This window comes from Astatotilapia calliptera, chromosome 7 (assembly GCF_964374335.1).
Source record: "Astatotilapia calliptera chromosome 7, fAstCal68.1, whole genome shotgun sequence".
Lineage (NCBI taxonomy): Eukaryota > Metazoa > Chordata > Actinopteri > Cichliformes > Cichlidae > Astatotilapia > Astatotilapia calliptera.
Window position 1 is genome coordinate 25,089,240 of NC_137428.1, and position 26,206 is coordinate 25,115,445.

The 26,206-nt window shown below is 39.9% G+C and overlaps 2 protein-coding genes across 3 annotated transcripts; both read right to left on the minus strand.

Annotated features, from left to right (window-relative positions):
* Window positions 1-455: 455 nt before the first annotated feature.
* Window positions 456-2,068, minus strand: LOC145430028 (ATP-dependent RNA helicase DDX54-like). 2 transcript variants are annotated; one of them, XM_080304288.1, is made up of 5 exons: window positions 1,753-2,063; window positions 1,549-1,662; window positions 1,349-1,459; window positions 1,142-1,233; window positions 456-986 (listed from the first exon to the last, which is right to left on the minus strand). In XM_080304288.1, exons 1-4 carry the CDS (start codon window positions 1,944-1,946, stop codon window positions 1,221-1,223), a joined length of 432 nt encoding a protein of 143 aa, XP_080160414.1. In that variant the 5' UTR covers window positions 1,947-2,063; the 3' UTR covers window positions 456-986; window positions 1,142-1,220. The 2 variants fall into 2 exon arrangements, with proteins under 2 accessions (XP_080160414.1, XP_080160413.1); XM_080304287.1 differs by having other exon boundaries at window positions 1,142-1,459; window positions 1,753-2,068.
* A 5,263-nt stretch (window positions 2,069-7,331) lies between these two features.
* Window positions 7,332-9,042, minus strand: LOC113025758 (ATP-dependent RNA helicase DDX54-like). Its single transcript, XM_080304289.1, has 5 exons — window positions 8,767-9,042; window positions 8,563-8,676; window positions 8,364-8,474; window positions 8,157-8,248; window positions 7,332-8,001 (listed from the first exon to the last, which is right to left on the minus strand). Exons 1-5 carry the CDS (start codon window positions 8,958-8,960, stop codon window positions 7,760-7,762), a joined length of 753 nt encoding a protein of 250 aa, XP_080160415.1. The 5' UTR covers window positions 8,961-9,042; the 3' UTR covers window positions 7,332-7,759.
* Between the last annotated feature and the right edge of the window lie 17,164 nt (window positions 9,043-26,206).

Genomic DNA, 26,206 nt, shown 5'->3' on the forward strand with positions numbered 1-26,206 from the left:
TTATCTGAAACTACTAGAAACACAGAAGATATGTAAGGTGCTAAAATTAAAGTTTTCATTGGTCAGCGTTTGGGAATGCACAGAGGTTCTCTGGGAGGTCAACAGTCTCTAGGCCTGTGTGAACGGGGCTTTAACTTTCTGCTTCCTTGCTGTGATGCATTTGCTCCATATCCTCTTTCTCTTCCTGTTAGCTGATGGTCACAGTCTAGATAATACAAAGCCTCCCATGTCGCTCCTGATGCCTGCTTCATCCATTGGTATTAGAACTTTTTGAAACAATTACTGGAATTGATTTCGAAGATGGTCTATTTCAGGAGAGAATTATGTTTCTTTGCTTACTAGAACACTTTTTACCAGATAATGCAGAGAGAGAGAGAGAGGACGATTTTTGAAACTAACTGCAAATTAAGCACACAATATTTAATATCTGTATTTTACCATTTTGATAAGACATATTTCAGTACTCCAAAACACTTTTATTAGACAGCCAACATGCTTACAAGTAGTAAATCCAGGTTAGTGGATCATAATTAAACATAACTCTGTGGCAAACGCAGAGTTCAGCAGGCCATCAAGGAAGAAGTGACGTGCATTTCTGCAGTGTAAAGATTCACAAATGATTTTCTCCTTAATCTACAGTCACACAAAGCGCCAGGAAAATCTTTGGTGATGTTCTCAGATGATTCTGACGCTTATCACCCAGTTCCTCGTGATGTCCTCCACACCATCAACCCTCTGTCCTCCTCACAGTTTCTTCCTCAGCTTGCCTTTCTTATGGCCACCCCTTCCAAAACCTGACTTTTTAACTTCTCCGAGCCACTTTTTGTTCTTGGAGCGGAGCTTCCTCATCCCTCCGCCCTGCAGGAACTGGTGCTTCTGCTTTTTCTTGCGCTGCTTCATGATCTGATCCTTTGTTTTCAGCTCCGAGCGTGCTTTGTGGTCACCGGAGCTCTGTACGTTTGGACCTCGTCGGCCACGGCCACGACCTGGGAGAGGCACGACACAACAAAGAGGTTGGAGGTTATAGCTCGCAAGGCTGGAAGAGGGACTTGAAGTATTTACCTTTAGAGTTGAGTTAAAACATGGTGGCTGATGGTCTATATTTAACATGTTTGTGCTATTCATTTTGATGCCTTCCTACCTCTTGCTGGCTTCCTGCCTCCTCCGCCTGTTTCTCCATCTGATCCAGATCCTGTATCATCAATCTTGTATTTTTTCCTTCACTCCTCATAACTGACATGTTGTCAAGTGATACAACATCTTCACAGTACAGCTTAATATTGTCATAGGAGTAGAGAAGAGGGTCATTGAGAGCAGCACACAGAGAAGCTTTTTGTTGGAAGGATACAAGTTCTTCCTGTTCTTCTTGTTACTGATAACCTGACCGCTGTCTGTTTTGATCTTCTTCTTCTGGTCTTCTTTTCCCGTTTCTCTCACAAAACGCTTCCTCTTACGGTCCCTAAAAAAAGAAGGGGGAAAAAAGACTTTAAATTATAGTTTGAAATGACCATTTGGTGGATACTGAGTCAAACATAGGGAAATTTGTACCATTTCATCATTTTCTTCTGCTGGTTAAGGCGATCGCCTTCATCTCCCATGAGATCAAGGACAGCTGAAGAGGCCTGCTGTTCAAAAGCACTGCCCTCTCCACCGAGACTCAACCTGTCGACGCATAACACAGGACAAAACAGCATAAAACACAAAGCCATTCACATTTTTTAAAGAAACAGATGCAACAGTTTAATGCCTCACCCTCTCTCAGAGTCAAAGTCTTTAGGTCTGTAAGGGATATAATACTCTTCATCTTTGCCTGACTGCCTCTTTTTCTTGGTCTTTGGTCGCTCTTCGCCATCTTCCTGCTGACCTCTTCTTTTACCACCTACCACTTCTGAAAACACCCCCTGGTGGAAATAGAAAGAATTACATGGTACAAAGTGACAAAGCATGATACAGAGATCCTACTATCTTCCTCTTCTAGTTTGTATACAACATCATCTACATCAAAACTGCACTTTATTTTGCTTCTTCTTCATCAGACAGCACAAACAACTTTCTCATTTTGACTCAAATATTGGTTTTGAATGAAAATGATGAAACAATCCTGGGTGTTTATTCAACTTGTGAGCAGGTTTTCTAATCCACCGTACGATTATTATTGACACTAGTACATGTTCGTGCTGCTGGCAAACTAATACACTCAAGAACATATAGCAAAGCAAAGAAGTGAAAAGTAGGTCTTGCCTACATAAATAAACATAAGACAGTTGTGAAACTTTGACATAGTAACATCTGCAGTAATATTTACACCTGTGATGACATCTCACCAGCATTAGCCTTATTTTGAAACCAAGATTGTTTACACAGAGTTTGTAATTGCAGAGAAATGCTCCATTTATTTTGGTCATTTCATTTTTGAGCAGGAAGCTCACCTTTCTTGTTATAGCCTTTAGACGAATAGAGAGTTTTCCAATTAAATACATATTCTTTAAATAATGTTCCCTCTTATAAAAAGTAGGATAATTTAAAAAAAAAATTTAAAAAATGTATTATACCTCTATTACTTAGAAAAAAACTGTTTTTTTTCTGTTGTCTGTTATATAACGTTAGTGATGCTCGTTTCAATTCATTTCTTAATCAGCTAAACAGGTCAGTTAAGAAACAGTCAAATATTAAGTTAAATTTGAAAACGGTTTAAAAAAAAATATCTCCATTCCAAAATGTCACATGACAATCTCATTGGCTCACGGAGTTATGATGTCACTACACGATCCTTTGAAGTTTTTCCTTAAACAGGGGTGACACACAGCAGTTTTTTAGTTCGTGTCTTCGCAGCATTTGTGTTTGCAGCCTTCACACGTTCACCACAGAAACTTTTGGAAACCTTTTCAGAGTTGTCGTGTACAACCTTCAACATGTATCCAACAAGACACCAACCAAGGCAAAAAGATTACGCCGCTTCTCCTTCCTGTCGTGGCCAGCCAAGTGACCTCTTAGCCGTCCAAAGGGCATTACATGACAGTAAGAAGGAAAACTACCACCTCCAGAATAAAATTCAACAGATTGAAGAAGAGAAACTTCAACTGGAGGAGAAGTGTAGACAGATGGAAGTGAAATATAAAAGCCTGGATGAAAGACAAAAATGCCAGCCCGACATAAATATTATTAATGAGGGTTGGGGAATCAAGTTTGGACAAGCCCGAGAGCAGATTGTCTTCCTAATTAAGGAAAACAAGCAAAAGAGCGTGGAACTAAAGGAGATGTCCAACCAGCTTAAAGACAGCAAAGCTACTGTTGAGAAGACAGAATGGGATCTCCAATATATGGACCAAATGAATCGGCTGCTCCAAACAAACTTCGATGAAGCTGTGAAAAAAAATAAAGAAATCCTCCAACAGAAGGAAGAACAGGAGAAAAAGCAAAGAGACATGGAGCACAAACTCAAAGTCACGGAGGAAAAATACAGAATGCTGAAAGAGAAGGTGGATGATACTCTGCGCCAAAATAAAGACCTTCTTCACGAGAAAAAGCAACTAGAAGGGGAAAAAGAAAAACTGGACAAACAATGCTCGCACATGCAGAAAAGGATGGAGCAAATGGCGAGAAACAACTCCGAGCTCACTAAGGGGATATTGTTGGAATACAACAACTTGAAGCGCAAACACACTGAAATGCAGGCGCAAAAGCAAGAACAAGACAACATACATGACGACCTGCAGCGTACGCTCCAAGATATCCACAAAAGAAATGAGGAGCTACAAGACATGTACAAAGAAGTACAACAAAGAAACGCAGACATGCACAAGGACAAGATAATGCAGGAGGAAACATCCAAAGAGCTCAGGGAAAAGCTTGAAGAAAAACAAGCAACGTTGGAAGAGGTGGAGAAAACGTGCAAGAAGCTTGAGAAGCAAAACAAAGAAACCATCGATGAGTTGAGAACCCTCATCCTGGAAAAAAAAGCTCTTGTAGAAAACTGCATGAAAAAGAAGAACAAACGCTTCCGCTGGCCCTGGAGGAGGAACTCTACTGCTTCCTCAGCAGGTGTAGCCTCGTCTTGCTCCACCTCTGTTCACCTCCCCAACCAGTCCCGGCAGTTGACTGTCCCCTCCTGAGCCTGGTTCTGCCGGAGGTTTCTGCCCGTTTAAAGGCAGTTTTTCCTCCCCACTGTCGCCTAGTGCGTGCTCAGAGGGGATTGTTGGGGTTTTCTCTCCTCTACCTTGTTTCATTATTTACTTAACTTTTTGTGCTTACTTCATTTTACCTTGTTTCTTTATTTACTTAAGTTTTTGTGCTTACTTCATTTTACCTTGTTTCTTTATTTACTTAACTTTTTGTGCTTACTTCATTTTACCTTGTTTCATTATTTACTTAACTTTTTGTTCTTACTTCATTTTACCTTGTTTCATTATTTACTTAACTTTTTGTGCTTACTTCATTTTACCTTGTTTCTTTATTTACTTAACTTTTTGTTCTTACTTCATTTTACCTTGTTTCTTTATTTACTTAACTTTTTGTTCTTACTTCATTTTACCTTGTTTCATTATTTACTTAACTTTTTGTGCTTACTTCATTTTACCTTGTTTCATTATTTACTTAACTTTTTGTGCTTACTTCATTTTACCTTGTTTCATTATTTACTTAACTTTTTGTGCTTGCTTCATTTTACCTTGTTTCATTATTTACTTGTTAACGTTTTGTTCTTACTTCATTTTACCTTGTTTCATTATTTACTTGTTAACGTTTTGTTCTTACTTCATTTTACCTTGTTTCATTATTTACTTGTTAACGTTTTGTTCTTACTTCATTTTACCTTGTTTCATTATTTACTTGTTAACGTTTTGTTCTTACTTCATTTTACCTTGTTTCATTATTTACTTGTTAACGTTTTGTTCTTACTTCATTTTACCTTGTTTCATTATTTACTTGTTAACGTTTTGTTCTTACTTCATTTTACCTTGTTTCATTATTTACTTGTTTAACTTTTTCTTTTTCAACTTATTCATAAAACAATAAACCAATTGAATTTATCCTTTGAGTATTTTTCATCTTTTCATCTATAACTTTTTCAAACATTCATATCTGTCGTTTATCTTCTTCTTGAAACCTCATAAATGGTGAAGGAAAAATCCTGGAACATGGTTTGAAACACTGAAATTGTTTCAGCTGAAACCGGCAAAGTCATACGTGTGTGTGTGTGTGTGTGTGTGTGTGTGTGTGTGTGTGTGTGTGTTACTCTGTACATGAAACAACTTTGTAGAAAACCATTTTCCTGTCGAAACATTAGCAAACACAAACAAAGTGTTATTAACAAACGAATTACTAATATCCCTCTCTATGATAGTGATTTATTTTCTTACGGGATTAAAACTGTAAATTTTACCAAACTAAAGAAAGTAATACAAAGTAATAAAACTTTTTATCATTTAGTTAAGATCCAACATCCATTCTTTTCATAGTTGGTTGCTACCACCAGAGGGCGACATGGAGTACTTTTACCCATGTAGAGAAACATAAACGCTCATATATTACACACGCACCAACATTTTACTGTCTATTACTACATCAGTCTGTTTACATTAAACTGATATTGATAAATAAACTCACAAATATAGCTTCATGAATTTGGTAACGTCCTGTAAGTCATATCGTCAAATGCTTTTGTTCCAAAATAAAAAGGCCTTTGAAATAATGATCGGTGTGGTTTTTACAGGTGAATGAGCAGCAGAATAACTACAGAGAATCTGTGAATACATGAATGACCTTTTGTAATATGCCTTTAGCCTATTAGTGCCGTGAAAGAGTGGAGATTTTACCTATTTTAGCAAAATGATCTACAAACTGTATGGGTGAATATAGGAGCTTGTTAACAGGTTAGCATGTCCAACTAACAGACAGGAAAATGAGCTATGTATTTTTTAGATATCATGTTATCAGCTGACCACTGAAAGCTCTTTCTGCATATATCTTCTACACGTTCTGTCTCTTGTCACGTGTGTGTTTATATTTAAATCATGTATGTTGATTATTTAAATATGCTTTTTCATTCATTTTTAAAAAATGTCAACAGCTGTCGTTTACAGATTCATTCTTTACTATATGCTATATATATATATGAACATGAACAAAACTGAAAACACTGGGTCACCGACCCAGGAACCCTGACAATATGTATTTTACCTGGTTAATGTGTGTGGCGGGGCGTGGTCTGCAGCGCCGCTGCAGGGGAGGCGGACGCACCTGAGCGGCACCCGCGATCACGCCTCGGCGCCTTAACGTCTGTGCTCTCTATGCTGTTGTGTTGGTATGTGTCGGGCTGTGAGCTTTAACACCGGCTGTATGCATACAGCAACCGTGTGTGAAAAGTGGTCAATAAAGAGAAGCTGTAAAGCGTGTTCATGGAAACATCGTTGGGTCTGCCGTGATATGTTTACAATGGGACTTCTGCTCCTGAATCTCTGCGCACAGCGTCTGCAAATCGGAGCTGTATGAAGTCACTTTCATCTTTACGCAGGACTGTAAGCTGTCATCTGTGAGGCGTGAGCGGTGTTTGTTTTTAACATAGTTCACGGTGGAGCTGCTGACATAATGTGGATCCGAAGATTGATAATTAGCCTACCTGGGGTTGAAAGTCTCGATAAATGCACGGCGTTTCGGCGGGTATATCGGCTTCCGCAAGTGTGACGCTTATTTTGAGCGTTCAAAAACTAATAGAATATAATTTTATGTTTATATTTCATTTCAATATCACAGTAATCTTCCAATTTAGAACTACAAGTTAAAAAAGAACTAACATAAATAAAATACACTTCAGCTAATTACTTAAAAAAATAATTTATTTTCCCAAACCACGCAGAGCCGCACTAAAAGGACTAAAGAGCCGCAGGTTGCTGACCCCTGCACTAACCTATTCAGCTGCTTGTGAATGCAAATATCTAATCAGCCAATCACATGCCAGAAAAAAAAAGGGTGATTTAAGTGACTTTGAAGGCAGCATTGCTGTTGGTGACAGATGGGCTGTTTTACGTTTTTCAGACACTCCTGATCTTCTCAAATTTTCTCAGGAATTTACAGAGAACAGTCCAAACTGAAAAGCGAAATAAACATTTCCCTGGGTAAAAATGCCTTGTTGATTGCAGAAGTCAGAGGGGCGTGGCCATGCTGAAGGCAAGAGGAATTCTAAGCCAGTTTCTCAACCCAGCCCATCTGATATCAGTAACCACAACACATTCAAAGTCAATTAAAAGTCGCCTTTCTTGCCCGTTCCGATGCTCGCTTTCAACTTTGAAATGAGACCACTTGGACAACAGTAATGATAAATAATTGCAAATAGAGCACGTTTACAGAATTTAATGTCATTTTTATAGAGCACCTCTTATTTTAAGAAAAGATGGGCGAGACGATTTTTGAAACTAACTGCAAATTAAGCACACAATATTTAATATCTGTATTTTACCATTTTGATAAGACATATTTCAGTACTCCAAAACACTTTTATTAGACTGCCAACATGCTTACAAGTAGTAAATCCAGGTTAGTGGATCATAATTAAACATCACTCTGTGGCAAACGCAGAGTTCAGCAGGCCATCAAGGAAGAAGTGACGTGCATTTCTGCAGTGTAAAGATTCACAAATGATTTTCTCCTTAATCTACAGTCACACAAAGCGCCAGGAAAATCTTTGGTGATGTTCTCAGATGATTCTGACGCTTATCACCCAGTTCCTCGTGATGTCCTCCACACCATCAACCCTCTGTCCTCCTCACAGTTTCTTCCTCAGCTTGCCTTTCTTATGGCCACCCCTTCCAAAACCTGACTTTTTAACTTCTCCGAGCCACTTTTTGTTCTTGGAGCGGAGCTTCCTCATCCCCCCGCCCTGCAGGAACTGGTGCTTCTGCTTTTTCTTGCGCTGCTTCATGATCTGATCCTTTGTTTTCAGCTCCGAGCGTGCTTTGTGGTCACCGGAGCTCTGTACGTTTGGACCTCGTCGGCCACGGCCACGACCTGGGAGAAGCACGACACAACAAAGAGGTTGGAGGTTATAGCTCGCAAGGCTGGAAGAGGGACTTGAAGTATTTACCTTTAGAGTTGAGTTAAAACATGGTGGCTGATGGTCTATATTTAACATGTTTGTGCTATTCATTTTGATGCCTTCCTACCTCTTGCTGGCTTCCTGCCTCCTCCGCCTGTTTCTCCATCTGATCCAGATCCTGTATCATCAATCTTGTATTTTTTCTTCCACTCCTCATAACTGACATGTTGTCAAGTGATACAACATCTTCACAGTACAGCTTAATATTGTCATAGGAGTAGAGAAGAGGGTCATTGAGAGCAGCACACAGAGAAGCTTTTTGTTGGAAGGATACAAGTTCTTCCTGTTCTTCTTGTTACTGATAACCTGACCGCTGTCTGTTTTGATCTTCTTCTTCTGGTCTTCTTTTCCCGTTTCTCTCACAAAACGCTTCCTCTTACGGTCCCTAAAAAAAGAAGGGGGAAAAAGACTTTAAATTATAGTTTGAAATGACCATTTGGTGGATACTGAGTCAAACATAGGGAAATTTGTACCATTTCATCATTTTCTTCTGCTGGTTAAGGCGATCGCCTTCATCTCCCATGAGATCAAGGACAGCTGAAGAGGCCTGCTGTTCAAAAGCACTGCCCTCTCCACCGAGACTCAACCTGTCGACGCATAACACAGGACAAAACAGCATAAAACACAAAGCCATTCACATTTTTTAAAGAAACAGATGCAACAGTTTAATGCCTCACCCTCTCTCAGAGTCAAAGTCTTTAGGTCTGTAAGGGATATAATACTCTTCATCTTTGCCTGACTGCCTCTTTTTCTTGGTCTTTGGTCGCTCTTCGCCATCTTCCTGCTGACCTCTTCTTTTACCACCTACCACTTCTGAAAACACCCCCTGGTGGAAATAGAAAGAATTACATGGTACAAAGTGACAAAGCATGATACAGAGATCCTACTATCTTCCTCTTCTAGTTTGTATACAACATCATCTACATCAAAACTGCACTTTATTTTGCTTCTTCTTCATCAGACAGCACAAACAACTTTCTCATTTTGACTCAAATATTGGTTTTGAATGAAAATGATGAAACAATCCTGGGTGTTTATTCAACTTGTGAGCAGGTTTTCTAATCCACCGTACTATTATTATTGACACTAATACACTCAAGAACATATAGCAAAGCAAAGAAGTGAAAAGTAGGTCTTGCCTACATAAATAAACATAAGACAGTTGTGAGACTTTGACATAGTAACATCTGCAGTAATATTTACACCTGTGATGACATCTCACCAGCATTAGCCTTATTTTGAAACCAAGATTGTTTACACAGAGTTTGTAATTGCAGAGAAATGCTCCATTTATTTTGGTCATTTCATTTTTGAGCAGGAAGCTCACCTTTCTTGTTATAGCCTTTAGACGAATAGAGAGTTTTCCAATTAAATACATATTCTTTAAATAATGTTCCCTCTTATAAAAAGTAGGATAATTTAAAAAAAAAATTTAAAAAATGTATTATACCTCTATTACTTAGAAAAAAACTGTTTTTTTTCTGTTGTCTGTTATATAACGTTAGTGATGCTCGTTTCAATTCATTTCTTAATCAGCTAAACAGGTCAGTTAAGAAACAGTCAAATATTAAGTTACATTTGAAAACGGTTTAAAAAAAAATATCTCCATTCCAAAATGTCACATGACAATCTCATTGGCTCACGGAGTTATGATGTCACTACACGATCCTTTGAAGTTTTTCCTTAAACAGGGGTGACACACAGCAGTTTTTTAGTTCGTGTCTTCGCAGCATTTGTGTTTGCAGCCTTCACACGTTCACCACAGAAACTTTTGGAAACCTTTTCAGAGTTGTCGTGTACAACCTTCAACATGTATCCAACAAGACACCAACCAAGGCAAAAAGATTACGCCGCTTCTCCTTCCTGTCGTGGCCAGCCAAGTGACCTCTTAGCCGTCCAAAGGGCATTACATGACAGTAAGAAGGAAAACTACCACCTCCAGAATAAAATTCAACAGATTGAAGAAGAGAAACTTCAACTGGAGGAGAAGTGTAGACAGATGGAAGTGAAATATAAAAGCCTGGATGAAAGACAAAAATGCCAGCCCGACATAAATATTATTAATGAGGGTTGGGGAATCAAGTTTGGACAAGCCCGAGAGCAGATTGTCTTCCTAATTAAGGAAAACAAGCAAAAGAGCGTGGAACTAAAGGAGATGTCCAACCAGCTTAAAGACAGCAAAGCTACTGTTGAGAAGACAGAATGGGATCTCCAATATATGGACCAAATGAATCGGCTGCTCCAAACAAACTTCGATGAAGCTGTGAAAAAAAATAAAGAAATCCTCCAACAGAAGGAAGAACAGGAGAAAAAGCAAAGAGACATGGAGCACAAACTCAAAGTCACGGAGGAAAAATACAGAATGCTGAAAGAGAAGGTGGATGATACTCTGCGCCAAAATAAAGACCTTCTTCACGAGAAAAAGCAACTAGAAGGGGAAAAAGAAAAACTGGACAAACAATGCTCGCACATGCAGAAAAGGATGGAGCAAATGGCGAGAAACAACTCCGAGCTCACTAAGGGGATATTGTTGGAATACAACAACTTGAAGCGCAAACACACTGAAATGCAGGCGCAAAAGCAAGAACAAGACAACATACATGACGACCTGCAGCGTACGCTCCAAGATATCCACAAAAGAAATGAGGAGCTACAAGACATGTACAAAGAAGTACAACAAAGAAACGCAGACATGCACAAGGACAAGATAATGCAGGAGGAAACATCCAAAGAGCTCAGGGAAAAGCTTGAAGAAAAACAAGCAACGTTGGAAGAGGTGGAGAAAACGTGCAAGAAGCTTGAGAAACAAAACAAAGAAACCATCGATGAGTTGAGAACCCTCATCCTGGAAAAAAAAGCTCTTGTAGAAAACTGCATGAAAAAGAAGAACAAACGCTTCCGCTGGCCCTGGAGGAGGAACTCTACTGCTTCCTCAGCAGGTGTAGCCTCGTCTTGCTCCACCTCTGTTCACCTCCCCAACCAGTCCCGGCAGTTGACTGTCCCCTCCTGAGCCTGGTTCTGCCGGAGGTTTCTGCCCGTTTAAAGGCAGTTTTTCCTCCCCACTGTCGCCTAGTGCGTGCTCAGAGGGGATTGTTGGGGTTTTCTCTCCTCTACCTTGTTTCATTATTTACTTAACTTTTTGTGCTTACTTCATTTTACCTTGTTTCTTTATTTACTTAAGTTTTTGTGCTTACTTCATTTTACCTTGTTTCTTTATTTACTTAACTTTTTGTGCTTACTTCATTTTACCTTGTTTCATTATTTACTTAACTTTTTGTTCTTACTTCATTTTACCTTGTTTCATTATTTACTTAACTTTTTGTGCTTACTTCATTTTACCTTGTTTCTTTATTTACTTAACTTTTTGTTCTTACTTCATTTTACCTTGTTTCTTTATTTACTTAACTTTTTGTTCTTACTTCATTTTACCTTGTTTCATTATTTACTTAACTTTTTGTGCTTACTTCATTTTACCTTGTTTCATTATTTACTTAACTTTTTGTGCTTGCTTCATTTTACCTTGTTTCATTATTTACTTGTTAACGTTTTGTTCTTACTTCATTTTACCTTGTTTCATTATTTACTTGTTAACGTTTTGTTCTTACTTCATTTTACCTTGTTTCATTATTTACTTGTTAACGTTTTGTTCTTACTTCATTTTACCTTGTTTCATTATTTACTTAACTTTTTGTGCTTACTTCATTTTACCTTGTTTCATTATTTACTTGTTAACGTTTTGTTCTTACTTCATTTTACCTTGTTTCATTATTTACTTGTTAACGTTTTGTTCTTACTTCATTTTACCTTGTTTCATTATTTACTTGTTTAACTTTTTCTTTTTCAACTTATTCATAAAACAATAAACCAATTGAATTTATCCTTTGAGTATTTTTCATCTTTTCATCTATAACTTTTTCAAACATTCATATCTGTCGTTTATCTTCTTCTTGAAACCTCATAAATGGTGAAGGAAAAATCCTGGAACATGGTTTGAAACACTGAAATTGTTTCAGCTGAAACCGGCAAAGTCATACGTGTGTGTGTGTGTGTGTGTGTGTGTGTGTGTGTGTGTGTGTGTGTGTGTGTGTGTTACTCTGTACATGAAACAACTTTGTAGAAAACCATTTTCCTGTCGAAACATTAGCAAACACAAACAAAGTGTTATTAACAAACGAATTACTAATATCCCTCTCTATGATAGTGATTTATTTTCTTACGGGATTAAAACTGTAAATTTTACCAAACTAAAGAAAGTAATACAAAGTAATAAAACTTTTTATCATTTAGTTAAGATCCAACATCCATTCTTTTCATAGTTGGTTGCTACCACCAGAGGGCGACATGGAGTACTTTTACCCATGTAGAGAAACATAAACGCTCATATATTACACACGCACCAACATTTTACTGTCTATTACTACATCAGTCTGTTTACATTAAACTGATATTGATAAATAAACTCACAAATATAGCTTCATGAATTTGGTAACGTCCTGTAAGTCATATCGTCAAATGCTTTTGTTCCAAAATAAAAAGGCTGTTGAAATAATGATCGGTGTGGTTTTTACAGGTGAATGAGCAGCAGAATAACTACAGAGAATCTGTGAATACATGAATGACCTTTTGTAATATGCCTTTAGCCTATTAGTGCCGTGAAAGAGTGGAGATTTTACCTATTTTAGCAAAATGATCTACAAACTGTATGGGTGAATATAGGAGCTTGTTAACAGGTTAGCATGTCCAACTAACAGACAGGAAAATGAGCTATGTATTTTTTAGATATCATGTTATCAGCTGACCACTGAAAGCTCTTTCTGCATATATCTTCTACACGTTCTGTCTCTTGTCACGTGTGTGTTTATATTTAAATCATGTATGTTGATTATTTAAATATGCTTTTTCATTCATTTTTAAAAAATGTCAACAGCTGTCGTTTACAGATTCATTCTTTACTATATGCTATATGTTTTATTGAACAAAAAATAAAAAGTGATAAAAGGATCAGTTAAAATACACACTGTACTTTTTTTTGTCATATAAATAATTTCTGTGTCATCTGCGCTACATTTAGCTGTAGCTAATATGTAATTCATTGCATATCTTTTCATCAAACCTGGAATTTGAGGACCTGAAGGAGTGTAATTGAGTATGATCAGTGGTTACAGATCAAGGATCGAAGGTTATTCACGGCACTGGAACAGGAGATGATGCTCTCATGTTGCGTAGTTTAGTTCTATTTTAACTATTTGAATAATAAATTTAGTAAGTGTGCCTCATTGCTCAAGACAACCAGCAGGCATTCCAATACTGTTAGCCACACTCTGACTCTGACCTGGACTTCTCAGCGACCTTGAACAAGAGCCCAAAGGTTACGGACCCTGTTTAAAATTAAAGTCGTAGTTATGCATACACGTGCATTCCCATTTACGCATTTATAGTTACATCCAGCTACGCTGTGGTTTCATTTTGCAGGGAAATCAGTGTCTGTGCAGTCCTGACTGGCTTTTTGCTTATATAGTCAAGGATCAGAGTTCAGAGATACCACAGCTACACTGTCATGTGGCTGATGGCTGATGGAAGTCATTCGTTTTAGGATGTCAGATAAAAAAAGATGCTCCGCGCGGACCTTTACTACCACCTGGTGGACCATGAGGTACATAGCCTCCTCGGTACCTACAGTATTATAGTGAAAGAGCACTTGTAGGTGGTCTGAGGTGGGCCTCTGCAGCTGTAAATAGTGTTCCAACACGTGTGTGACCACTCCAGTGTTGGTGACCTCTCACCCCTGAAAGCTTAGCTTTACCACCTGGAGGTAGGCTGTTCTTGATCTCACAGCACCTCCAGGAGGCTGGCACAGAGCTCACTCTCTGTTTCCCCGTAAAGAACCTCTAGGTGTATTTATTGTGCACAAACAGTCAAGTACAGTACCTGTGTATGTGTGTGTTTGTGAGTGTGTGCGTGCGTGCGTCTGTGTGCGTGTGTGTCCGTGTTTTGGGTCCTTCCTAGAAAAACAGCTCTATTACAAAGCTATTTGACATGGAGCTCTCTGGGACTGTGTTCTTACTCATTACTTGTAATATGTTTGTAACAGAGTTTGTTTATATTATAAATATCTCAGTCAAAACAAGGTCAGACTCAAAGTTGAAGCACATGCAGTGCTGTGTAAATTCTGCGTATTATGGTTTTCCTCTGTTTTATGTTTGCAGCGCGGATCTGCTCGGCTGACTCGTGTTTCACCTTTGCCGTCTGATCTTTTTAATTCCAAGGATGACGATTCTCAACAGTGCAAGCGAAGGTTCGTCTTTACGTCAGTGTCAAAAAGGATTCAGCACAGCAAAACTGGCTTTACCTATTGCTTATTCTGGGATTAAGCACATCTGGGGTGTGTTACGAATAAGGCACTCTCTTCTCCTAAGATCATCACTGACTTATTCTCTCTCTCCTTTTTTATGAATGTGTGAAAGCACATCAAAACTTATAACAAAGGCTACAAGATGTCTTGATGTCCCAGATACAAGCAGGAGACACTGCGTACCTAGTTTGAGCGAAACAGATGGTGACAGACATTGGATGATATTAAAAACATACCCCAGGTGCGGTACACAGTGAGCTCTCCTCAGGCATGCCTTTTCAAGAGCTACATGATGAAGTATGACATTAATGTTTCTACACTATGATTTTTTTTAACTCCTCCACGGTACCTCAGCCGCACACCCCCACCCCCGCTCCACTGTATTCACTCTCCTCAAAACCTACCAGAGCAATCATATACACGCCTTTGATCAGAATTATCCCTCACTTTAGTCGTGTTAAAAAAAAATACAGCACTAACAATGGGCCAAAATGTGTCTCACTCCCACTGCCTACCCTCCTCTCTTTTTCATTATCTTTCCTCTTTTATTCACTTGTCCACGTGCAGCACAGAACAATGCAGCGCAGGCGGACAGGGTGGAGGCTCATGACAGGACTGGTAACACGATGACACACCAAAGGCCAGGTGAATAAAATCCCCCCTCCACAGTGGGACATGTGTCACGGTCCAGCCATGTCTCCAGCCTTTTTTGTGGTCTCGTTTCTCCCTTCTCGGGCTCTTTCCCCCCTGCGGCGGTCACGATAAAGCGCCCATCTGCTGTGGAGACCCTGGCTTGTCTCTCTCTGAACTGATCCCTCATAGCAGCCTCCCCTTTGTCAGACGTTCCGATCACGTTTCAGTTTTGACACCTCTCTGTTATGCACATGCGACAGGTACCGAAGTTCTTCTGTTCTCGGTAGAAATGTATTGGAAAGATGATAGTCATCTCTTTTCAAAGCTTTGCCCTTTGCACTCTTATGCCTTTGGTGAAATTTTTTTTTAAACAACAGAAAAACATTTCTAAAGGAATTCATGAGTGTGTTGATCCCCAGCAAGAACTGGATAAGTGATCCTTTGCTTCAACGACAATCCACCACAAAAGATCCAACTAGCAAGCTTTTTCTTTTACTCAAACATCTTACTTGTGCCTTGAGATGCATGTAGTGTGTGTCTATCTATCACCCTCCTGGCTCTCTCTGTATACGTTTATCTGTCTATCATCCATTAAAGAGGCTGTCGTTCATCGATAGTGTTCTCAGCTGTTTCAGCGTGTCAGCGGCGTTGCTCGTGATTCCACGCACAAACCCGCGCATGCCAATTGTTAGTAACACGAGCCGGCGCAGCATCCTAACCTGCAGTGAGATCACCTGTCACAGGTCAAAGAGACAGCTGTAGCGCTTTCAGATTTGGGCTTAAGCTGATAAAGTGTCTTGGAATGGGAGCGATGTGCGATACGATGCCAGATTATCTTGTTTCAGTCATGATAAAGTTCACAAGTTGTCATGTGTCCCACAAACCTTCGATCTTTTTATCACACTTACCAACAGACTGTTCACGATGATTCGAAATGAGTCCATGCTGTGTTTTACGAACTTGACTTTTTGAAAGCTGGATGATAGGCAAACCTGTGCCCAGAGCCATTCAGCATGTGACACCTGAAGCATGACCTGTGAACTCAAGGATAAGCCTGCCGCTACTCCAGCTATCGGGTAGACTCGAAGCTACTAATGAAAAGAGTTTGAACTTTTCTCTCATCCTTAGATTACTCACTGTCTTGTATGATCCAACCCATTCTTGGCCTTGAAGCTCGAAACCTTCGTAAATAATACCAAATAAACCCGACTGTCATATTCTGATTCCTATTCTTGTTACTATGCATTATCACTCCAGATCTTTGAGCCAAACTCTGTCGATCAGTGTTTTCCAGTTGGTTACAACATACTCTTTAATTCATAGGGTTGCTGATGCTAACAGACTCAATAAACTAATCCGCAAGGCCAGCAATGTTGTGGGGATGGAGTTGAACTCTCTTAGGGTGGTGACGGAGAGGCGAATGTTGTCCAAGATAAAGACAATGTTGGATAATTCCTCCCACCCACTTCATGACATGCTGGCTAACCACAGGAGCACGTTCAGTGAGTGAGTTACCAAAAAGCACCACTGAACAACACATGAAATCATTCCTGCCTGTGGCCATCTCCCTGTACAACTCATCCACCTAACACACTGTATACTGCAATAGCTACACCCTTTTTGCACATGCTCTTCTTTCTTTTTCAGATATTTATTAGTAAGTGACTTACATGTATGTATATATTGTATATATTGTGCTACTTGTTACTTCTTGTATTGTCTGTTTTGTTACTGTTTGAACTCGAGCACTGCAACTAACATAATTTCTCCTAGGGATCAATAACGTATTCTGATTCTGATATTTAGTAGTACTTTACATCTGATTCAGTCCAGGATCCAAAGATCCATACAGGCAGCCCATAGCTATTACTAATTTATTTAACCTTGGAAGGACATTGACACTGCAAGTCTTCTTTCCCATAATCTCTACACCCAAGTGATCTGATTAGATTATCATGGCATTATATTCACTTGTCTCTCCGTATGCTCCATTTAGTTTGTTACTGGAAGCCACTTGTTATGAAGCAAAGTTCAAGCTTGCTGCCACATTTCGCTCATCTTTCATATCATCACAAGAATAACAACAGTGAGTAACAGCGTTTGCTAATTCTCCTTATCGTTGCGTCTGTTAGGTGTTAAAGTGGTAATGTAATGTAATAGTAGCAGAATACAAAGGACCGGGAAATGCCACATCCTGTTTAGCATGATCCTGAGTCATATTTTTTAGGTCTGGAAAGGTTCACCTCCTTTTTGCCAGCATGTGTCCTTAATGGATTTCGACTGCCTGGCAGCACCAGGAGTTTATACGTGTTCACATGGGTGGTCCAGTTAAAATCTGAACTTCTAACATTTGCAGTGTGAGAGCCTCGTTAAGTGAAGGTTTGCAGTGTGTGGGTGTAGTTTTCGACTTTCAGTATTGAAATGACCCGATTGTGTTATGGGACAATTTGTGATTTTAAAAAAAAAGTTATTTACAAATTGATGCATATAATGGGAAGTCACTCAGAATCATTTGCTGACAAAGTGTATTACATAGTTGAGAAGTGGTAAACCTGTAAATGCAGAAGGAGTCTGCATGTATTTGCAGAATATGCAGTTAAATGTACAAAAAAAGGCAACATTTAACTATGGATGATTCTTTTCAGAATCAGAAGCAGTTAGAACATCAGCAGGGTGGCCCACTGACTGATCTGCTTGATCGTGTTATGGCTTTGTTACTGTGCATATGTTTTTATATGTTAAAATATTTTTTCTGCTTTTTTTCCCTTTTAGTAAGTTGATTTTAAATACACTCACTGGCTACTTCGCTCCATTAGTTAAACCTTGCCATTACCATATTGGGATGATCATGCATAATTATAAAAATTGGAATGAGAATATGAAGGTCAGGCTTATTTGGTAATCACTAAAGTGTTTAACTTCAAGGCCAAGAATGGGGTGGATCATACATAGCAGTGAGTCATCTAAGGATGAAAGAAAACTTCAAACTCTTTTCATTACTTGCCTTGTCATAAAGCAGAGTGTTGGCTCATTTTAAAGCATCGTGAGCAGTGTGTTTAAAAAAAGAGTGATAAAAGATGAGTCTCCTTCAGAGCTGGCTCAATTCTTCATGGCATAGATTCAACATGGTGCTGGAAGCAGCTTTCAGAAGATGGGTACGTGCACGGTCATAAAGGTATGGACATGGTCAGCCACAATACTCAGGTAGGCTGTGGCATTTAGTTGCTACTAAGTGACCCAAAGTGTCTCAAGAAAATATCCCCCACACTCTTTCATGTTGCGTACACCAAGTTCCGAAACCTGCTATCTGAATTTTTCAGCAGAAACAGGTAATATGTTTCCAGTCTTCTGTTGTCCAATAATGGTGAGCCTGGGTGAACTACAGCTTCAGATTTCTGTTCTTAGCTGACAGGAGTGGCACCTGGTGTGGTCTTCTGCGGTTGTAACTCACCTGCTTCAAGTTACCGTTGCCTTCGTATCATATCTAAGCAATCTAACCATTTCCCTTCAAACTCTGGCATCAACAAGGCATTTTCACTCAGAGAAATCCTTCCATGCATTTTAACTGTGCTAAGTAGCATACATGAAGCATACATGTTAAAAATGACAATAACAATCAATAGAACTACATGCATAATAATATTGTATAGTTCTCCTTTGTGCCTTACTGACAGCTGTGGCCTGCTGAGGCATAGATATGGGTCTTTGTGATGGTTTCTGAGTTGTGGTGTGGGACCTATGTGGCTAGCTTGTTCGGGCACATCCTGCAGGTTCTTGATTGGTTTGGGATCTGGGGAGTTTGGATGCTAGGTCAGTGCAATGGGCTCTCCAATGTGTTCCCTGAGGTGTTACTGAGGTGTTACTTAGTAGTTTTTGCTGTGTGGTGTGGTGCATTATCCTTCTGGGGAAGTGCAGTAACATCAGGAAAAAATTTGTTTGAAAGTGCCAATGTAGCAGCCACAGAATGAATTCCAGGATGTAAGGTTTTGCAGTTATTCACGTCATCTGTGTCCTAACCATCATCCCTGATTTTAATGTTATGGCTGCTGATGGTGGACAAGATTTCTCTCTTGTGCTTTAGTTTTGAGCAGTTTTCAAGCTGACGGTGCTGCGTGATTTACATCAAAGTGATCATGTGGTTGTGCTGCTGTGATCAACTGTCTCGTCTGCCTAGAGAGACATAATATCCTTGAGGTTTTACTGACAGGGAGCATGATACGTGTGTGTGTTAGTGTCTGTGCCTCACTGTATGCCTGTGTGTCGGTGTGTGTTCACTGTGAATGTGTGCAGTTACACAGGCCTGTATGTATGAGTGTGAATGTGTGACACAGAGTATTTATGTAAGCGGCTGACATATAAATACATCAAGGGGAACACACAGCTGTCTAGTGCCATGTTTCCTGGGGTTTAGTACCTTGAAATGGACTGTGGGAATGTTTCTGTTGGGTCTCTTAGTCCTCAGTTTCTTTTAACAAACTTGATTGTTAGTTCAAGTGTCTACCAGACTGTTGTCTGTTACTTAGTGCACAGCAGTAAGAGAACTGCAGACGTAGCAACTCCCACTGCACAGCCGCCGGATGGCTGCGGTGAAAGGGACCTGTTCTGATCTCAACACATACCAGGCTGGATTAGAACAGGGAACCAGAGCAGATACAGGATCTGACTCTCTCTGGTATCATTCTCTAACCCTGCTGCCACTTCCCAAAGACATCTTCAACACTTCCTCCTCCAATTAGTGTGACCTTGTTTCATTGAGATACGTCTGTGGGTCTCGTGTAAGTCAAGAACAAGTTGCATGCAGCACACTTTTAGCACAGCGGCCAAAGGAGCGGACACGGAGGCCTGAGGTTATAAACAAAATAGCTCAGTTCGAATCTGTAAACTGATACAGACACATTAAACAAATGGACAACAAGCAATGTAATAGTGTCCCTTCCCCGGGGAGCTTTATGTTTGCTCAGTGGTTATGATCAACACTTAGCCTGCCCTGTTTATTTAGTAATGTAGTCTGAGGAGGCTCCGGCGGACGCTCTTTGAATACTAAAAACCGTAAAGCCAGCATAGAGTCTGACACCGTGCCACCTTGGGGAGGACTGCTAGTATTCCACATGCCCCCTCTTCGAAGAGGGGCGCCACCGACAGCTGCCGAAAGTCAGGGGTCAAAGTCATGCCAGGTAAATATCAGCAGTCAGGATTACAGCAAGAAAGGAGGATGATCGAGGGCAGAAATGAAAGAGCTGAGAAACTCTATCAGCCTAACTGAGACATCCTTGCTGCCCCATATGTTTGCACATATGGCAGATTGTACAATACATAATACACACAGTTCTTTCTCCTTTCTGCATTTGTAGCAAAGACAGCTGAATGCAGATGCTCCTGGCGAGTTTCATTGGTTTGGATCCTAGCCAAGAAGTGCATCTATGTACCCCATCTGTCCAGCCTTGACTCGCAGAAAAAAATAGAGTAGGTGGTTAAAGATTTGTGGGATGCAGTGTTGTAAATGCTTACACATCAACAACTTTCACTGCTCTCTGCTGCACTCTAAGGACCTAGACTTAATTGTTTATGTCATGGCTCAATAAATTCCCTCTTACTGGATTCTTGTGTGGCCGTGGCCAGACTATTTAGCTGAATATTTAGCTATAAAAATAAATAAAAAAAGGTCTAACAGGACATGCGGGTTTTTAAATGGCTCCTCGTTTAGTAACTGTGTCTGAGAGATTTAACCTTCCTTACTTCCTCCCTTCTATTTATAACCGTGTCATAGGCCTGCTTGCACTTTGATAGTACCAAGTGATCTCATTTACACACACGCACTCACATACACACACACACTCATGCTAGCACATATTTTTGCATGCATACAATCTATCTGTGAACGATGCCAACAAATACTCGTACAATGTTTGAGCAATGAGTGAAACAGATGGAAATACTGCGCTGAGTGCCACAATGGCTGGGTATTTGGCGGGGGGCCATATCGGAATTGTAGCATGTCCTAATGGATAAGCTAAAAGCCATGCGAATCCCTCCATATCTGCCCTGACTACCTGCTCCCTGTCTCTCTGTCTCTGTGCCAAGGGTGACCGGGCCTCTGTGCCCGCTGACAGATAAGCTTACTCTGGCAGATAACTGGCACTTCTGCACACTACATTCGGAATACAGATCAACACAAGAGCCCGAAGTACAACGATATCCAGTCTGAGCTAATGTGCAAAGGGCGGCGACAGTAAAAGGGAACATAAGACATTTGTACTCTTGCAGTAATGAATTGCAGAAAGTTCTGTTACAAATCAGATTTTTCTGCACAAACACGGAATTCAAACGCAAGCTAAAGTTGGTCATTTTGGTCACCTACTCTGCAGCCTGTCTTTCTTAAACACGCTGTTTGTTTCAGGGTATATTTCCCTGTTTGCTGTGCATCAATAAAAAAAGGGGGGAAAAAGCTGTAATTCAGTCTCTGGGGTAGCTGCCAAATACTGATGTTCATCCTGGCAAAGTGTTCTCATGAACCCAATAATAAATTTCATCTGTCAAACATGCACTGAAAACATAAATTTGTCTAAAACACAGTGAGTCAGGCGTTATTTTAACATTATTTGTTTTAACTTCATGCTTGTGATGATCAGTGTTAAACACCCTTCTTCTCATTTTTTTATTATTCACATTAATTTAAGGGAGATCTTTATCATTAGAGTTTATCAACAGTTTGACATAATATTTCAAACTACGGGACACCCATGAAGAGTTTTCTAGGCTAGTATGCAGTTTGGACACTTAATCCTTCTTTTAATCTGCAGAAGTGAAAAGAAGTGACTCGTGAATGCTGTTCTTCTAGGCAGAGCTGCAAAAATAGCCCTTAAAGAAAAATATTAAGATGTGCTAAAGAGCAGATTTTTGCACAGAGGAAGAGCTGCCCTGGTGTTTAATGGGCATTAGGTAATGGAGGTATGCACTGAGGACTTGTCACAGGTCTGTAGAGAAGATATTGTATCTGTCTTCTTGCTAAGTTGTGCTTAATAATCCTCCATGATTTACTTTATCCACAGTCTCAATAAAAGCAACTACGCATGCATCCAAACACTTTGTTGTAATTTATATTTTTCCACCACCTAACCATTTACAGTGCTGTGAAACTAATTTCTACTAATCGGAAGGCTGGTGATGTGATCCCTGGCTGCTCGGGTCTGCATGCTAAAGTATTCATGGTCAATATACTGAACTCCGACTTGATCCGTTCATCGGTGTGTTAGATATTAAGCACTTAGGCATAGAAAAAAGTGCCTGTGTGAATGAGGCTTGTAGTATAGAGTGCTTTGAGTGCTTAAGCAAGGTAGAAAAGCGCAGTCCACTTACCACTTGTTGTTGAATCATGAACTCTGACCTTAACTAAGGGTGACAAATATGCAAACGACTAAGAAATCAGGAAGGGAGCAAACCGTTTTTCACAACACTGTACGTACAGTATACCTGCCATAGATTGTGAGGTTAAAAAACCTAAATGCAGACTCAGGGCTCAAAGTGAAAACAGGAGCGCTTTATTTTAAAGATGATAGCTCCAGTCCAAAAACAGCAACAAGCAAAGGGGAATCCAAATATTAGTTTTCCAAAAACCAGCAGACAGGTAAGAGGACTGCAGACCAGCGGACAATCTGACAGAGGCTACAATGAAGACAGAACTTTTTATACACATCAGGGCAATCAGGGAATCAGGCACCAGAGGGTAACAAGACACTAGTGTAGACAATAAGAACAATCAAACAGGGTAGGAAGAAAAACTAAACACCAGAGACACATAAATATCAAAGTAAAGCATGACATGAATAATTACTGAATTCTAAAACTATAAACAGTAACTAGAACTAAAAGACCTCAAACTGACTAAATCAAACAGAGCACCTGAAAATAAGAAAACCAAGCAAAACACCAAACGAAACAAAGGAAACCTGAAGAGAACCTCAGGAATCTGCTACATGCACAAAACTCCAGGATCATGACAATACCTGTTCATTACAGTGCACCTTGTGTACCTGTTACATTCCTCTGAAACAGAGTTGAGCATTCAATGATTTTGATCTGTTTTTGCTCCAACCCCCAAAAAAGAGTTCCTGCTGCTTTTTCTGGAAAACACCAGAGCACTGATATTGTCATATTTTATTCCCATAACTCTTATTTTGAAGTTATGAACCATGGCAAATCTAATTATGCTCTCTTGGTACTAAATAGTCTAAGGAAAAGATCCCATTCATTTCTCAAACGAAGCCTTACATTGACAAAGGTCAAATACTGACCTCATCGTGAATATATTAGGGTGGATCAAACAAAACACTAACTTTCTGCCTAAAGCAAATCCTTAAATAAGACTGTTAACTGAGTAAAATGTGTTTAAATGTTTTGTCCCAGTGCACTATGCGTTTTAATTATTTAGAAGTTTAGTTGGAAACAGAGCCACAGGTATCCCATTTTGGCTGCATGAGGCACGCAACGATGGCTCATAAAGTCAAGAGGCAGAAAACATGAACAGCACTATGAACAGGTTGCGAGTTGTTTGACACTTCCTTTTTTTTTCTTTCAATAATTTCAGCCATTTAAATCTAATAAGTCATCGGTGGATATAGATGACGAGAAGACAGGATCCCGAAAGACAGAAATAAAAGCCGATTAGCCACATGTGACATTTGTTTCATATTATTATTATTATTATTTTACAGTTTGTCGCTAAACTGAAGCAGACGCCGTGATGTGGTTTTGTTTATGTGAGCTTTGTTAGATGCTCTTATAAACTCTGTGGGGACTCGTGGGTATTTTCCATCTGAGGTCCCGTCGAGTGCGGTGCGGAGACGTGACATCAAACATTAATGCGCCCATTCTGTGGGTGTCACAAATAATGAAAGAGGCTTTTCTGTGTGAGTGACGACGCTCTTCCTCACACCCCATGTGGTGGTGATTCGTTGAGCTTACTCACGTTTCGTCTCCTAACAAATTAATATTTATTATAGTCACTGAGGCATTCAGCTCGGGGGATTTTTGACACCCAACAGACAGTGCAGCACTCTCACATAAAGGAACTCTCTAAGATGGGTCTATTTTCAGTGACCATTATCTTCACAGCTCTGTCTGTGTGAGGCAGAGGAGGGTCACAGAGGACTCCTTTGGTGACATGAGTGACAATATCAATAAACAATACAGTCTCTGTCTGTCATATCTCTGAGTAGGCCGTGTCCTACACTAGCCTGCGATGTCACACGCAGTGACGTGTAAAAGTATCTCCTAAGAGATCTGCATACACCAAGTGTGTGGCAGGAAGCACAACATACGTCACAGTGCCGGACACATCAGGGCGCTCATGTTGAAGAGTATCTTTGCATTAATACAGTCGTGGTAAAGAGAAGGTGTGGCCTCTGTCAGTTTTAGGATCTTACATATCAGGAAATCTTAAATTTAGGTCAACTGAACCCGACTTGAACAACAACACATGGCATTTCACAAAAAGTTCTCAAAAATGCAGAAAGTGTGTCAAAAACACCCCAATCAGGGTCACTAATTGTTTTCTGTATGACTTTATCAGTCACTCACATCAGTGTGGAGCAATTTTGGCCTATTCTACTTCACGGGATTGCTTCAGATCATTGAGGTTTGCAGGTATTTGTTTATGCAAAGCTCTCTGCCACAAAGGTCCTGCAGCATTTCAGTCGGCTTGAGGTCTGAACTTTATCTGGGCCATTGTGTCACCTTGACTCTTTTCTATTTTAGACTATTATAGTATTGTTGCTGTGCTTTGGATCATTGTCCTGTTTTATGACCCAGTTTCAGCCATATACCAAGGAGTTCATTGCTGTTTTGAGGACTCCAAGGGTCCCCGGTCCTGTGGCTGCAAAACAAGCCCACATCATCACCCGTCCACTATTGTGCTTGACAGTTAATTTGAGGTGTTTGTGCTGATATGCTGTGTTTGGTTTTTGCCAAATGTGACACTGTACATTATGTCCAAACATCTCCACTGTGGGCTCATCAGTCTTGTTCCAGAATTCACACAATTTTTATAAAGTTCCTAAACTTTTGTTTTTATAGAGGTGCTCACACTTGCTGATGATCAGTTAATCAATTGCATTTGATTAGCAGCACATGGATGACACTTGACACTTGCCCTCCTCACTCCTATGGAAGTAGTAAAGGTCTACTTAATTTTTCACACAGTGCTTGTGCATTTTGGCTTGATTGCTGTTAAATAAATAATGACATGATGTTACACGGCATGTGTCGTACTTCCTACTGATATAGAAACATTAGAAATGAGAATGTACTTAATTTAATGATGACTGTAAGCTGGTGGTTTTAATGTCCTAAGTGAGCATTTTTAATGTTGTTGAAATATATTTTCTAGCTGACACAATGTTGATAAATCATTTGGTGTACAGTATAAAATCTCCATCTCAGTTTCCCGTTACATGTGATGACATCTGCACCATTTCTTGTTCTGTTTGACCAGTAATCAAACAGATGGGTATTATATCTTATTATATCTTATTATATTATATTTTTGCTTGTGGACAGTAGACTTTGTCGTCCTGACCTATCTCTCTCTCTCTAACCCTTTTAGGCATACGTAACTGACCGAATCTAATGATTAAATATGGACTTAATAATTGCTCATAAAAATTATACACAGAGGTTGAATAATCTGCTCTGTCAGTTTCAACTCAAAAAAAATGCAGTTGAATAATTTTTCCATGCAATGCGAACTTCACAAAGAAAGATTCTCTGCTGCCTGTGACCTTCCTGCTGTGAGGGGCAAGTGCTAACCATGCACCATGACGCCGGCCATGCAGCCACCCACTGTGTGGAGTTTGCATGTTCTCCCTGTGCTTGAATGGGGTATCTCCGGGTACTTCGGCTTGCTCCCACAATCCAAAGACATGCATGTTAGGATAACTGGTGACTCTGTGTGTATCGCCTCTAATGTGCTAGCCCTGCGATAGACTGGCAACCTGTCGAGGCTGTACACCAACTACCTGTGACAGCTGGGATAGGCTCCAGCATCCCCCACTCCAACCCTTAATTGGATAAGTGGTTAAGAGGATGGATGGATGGATGGATGGATGGATGGATGGATGGATGGATGGATGGATGGA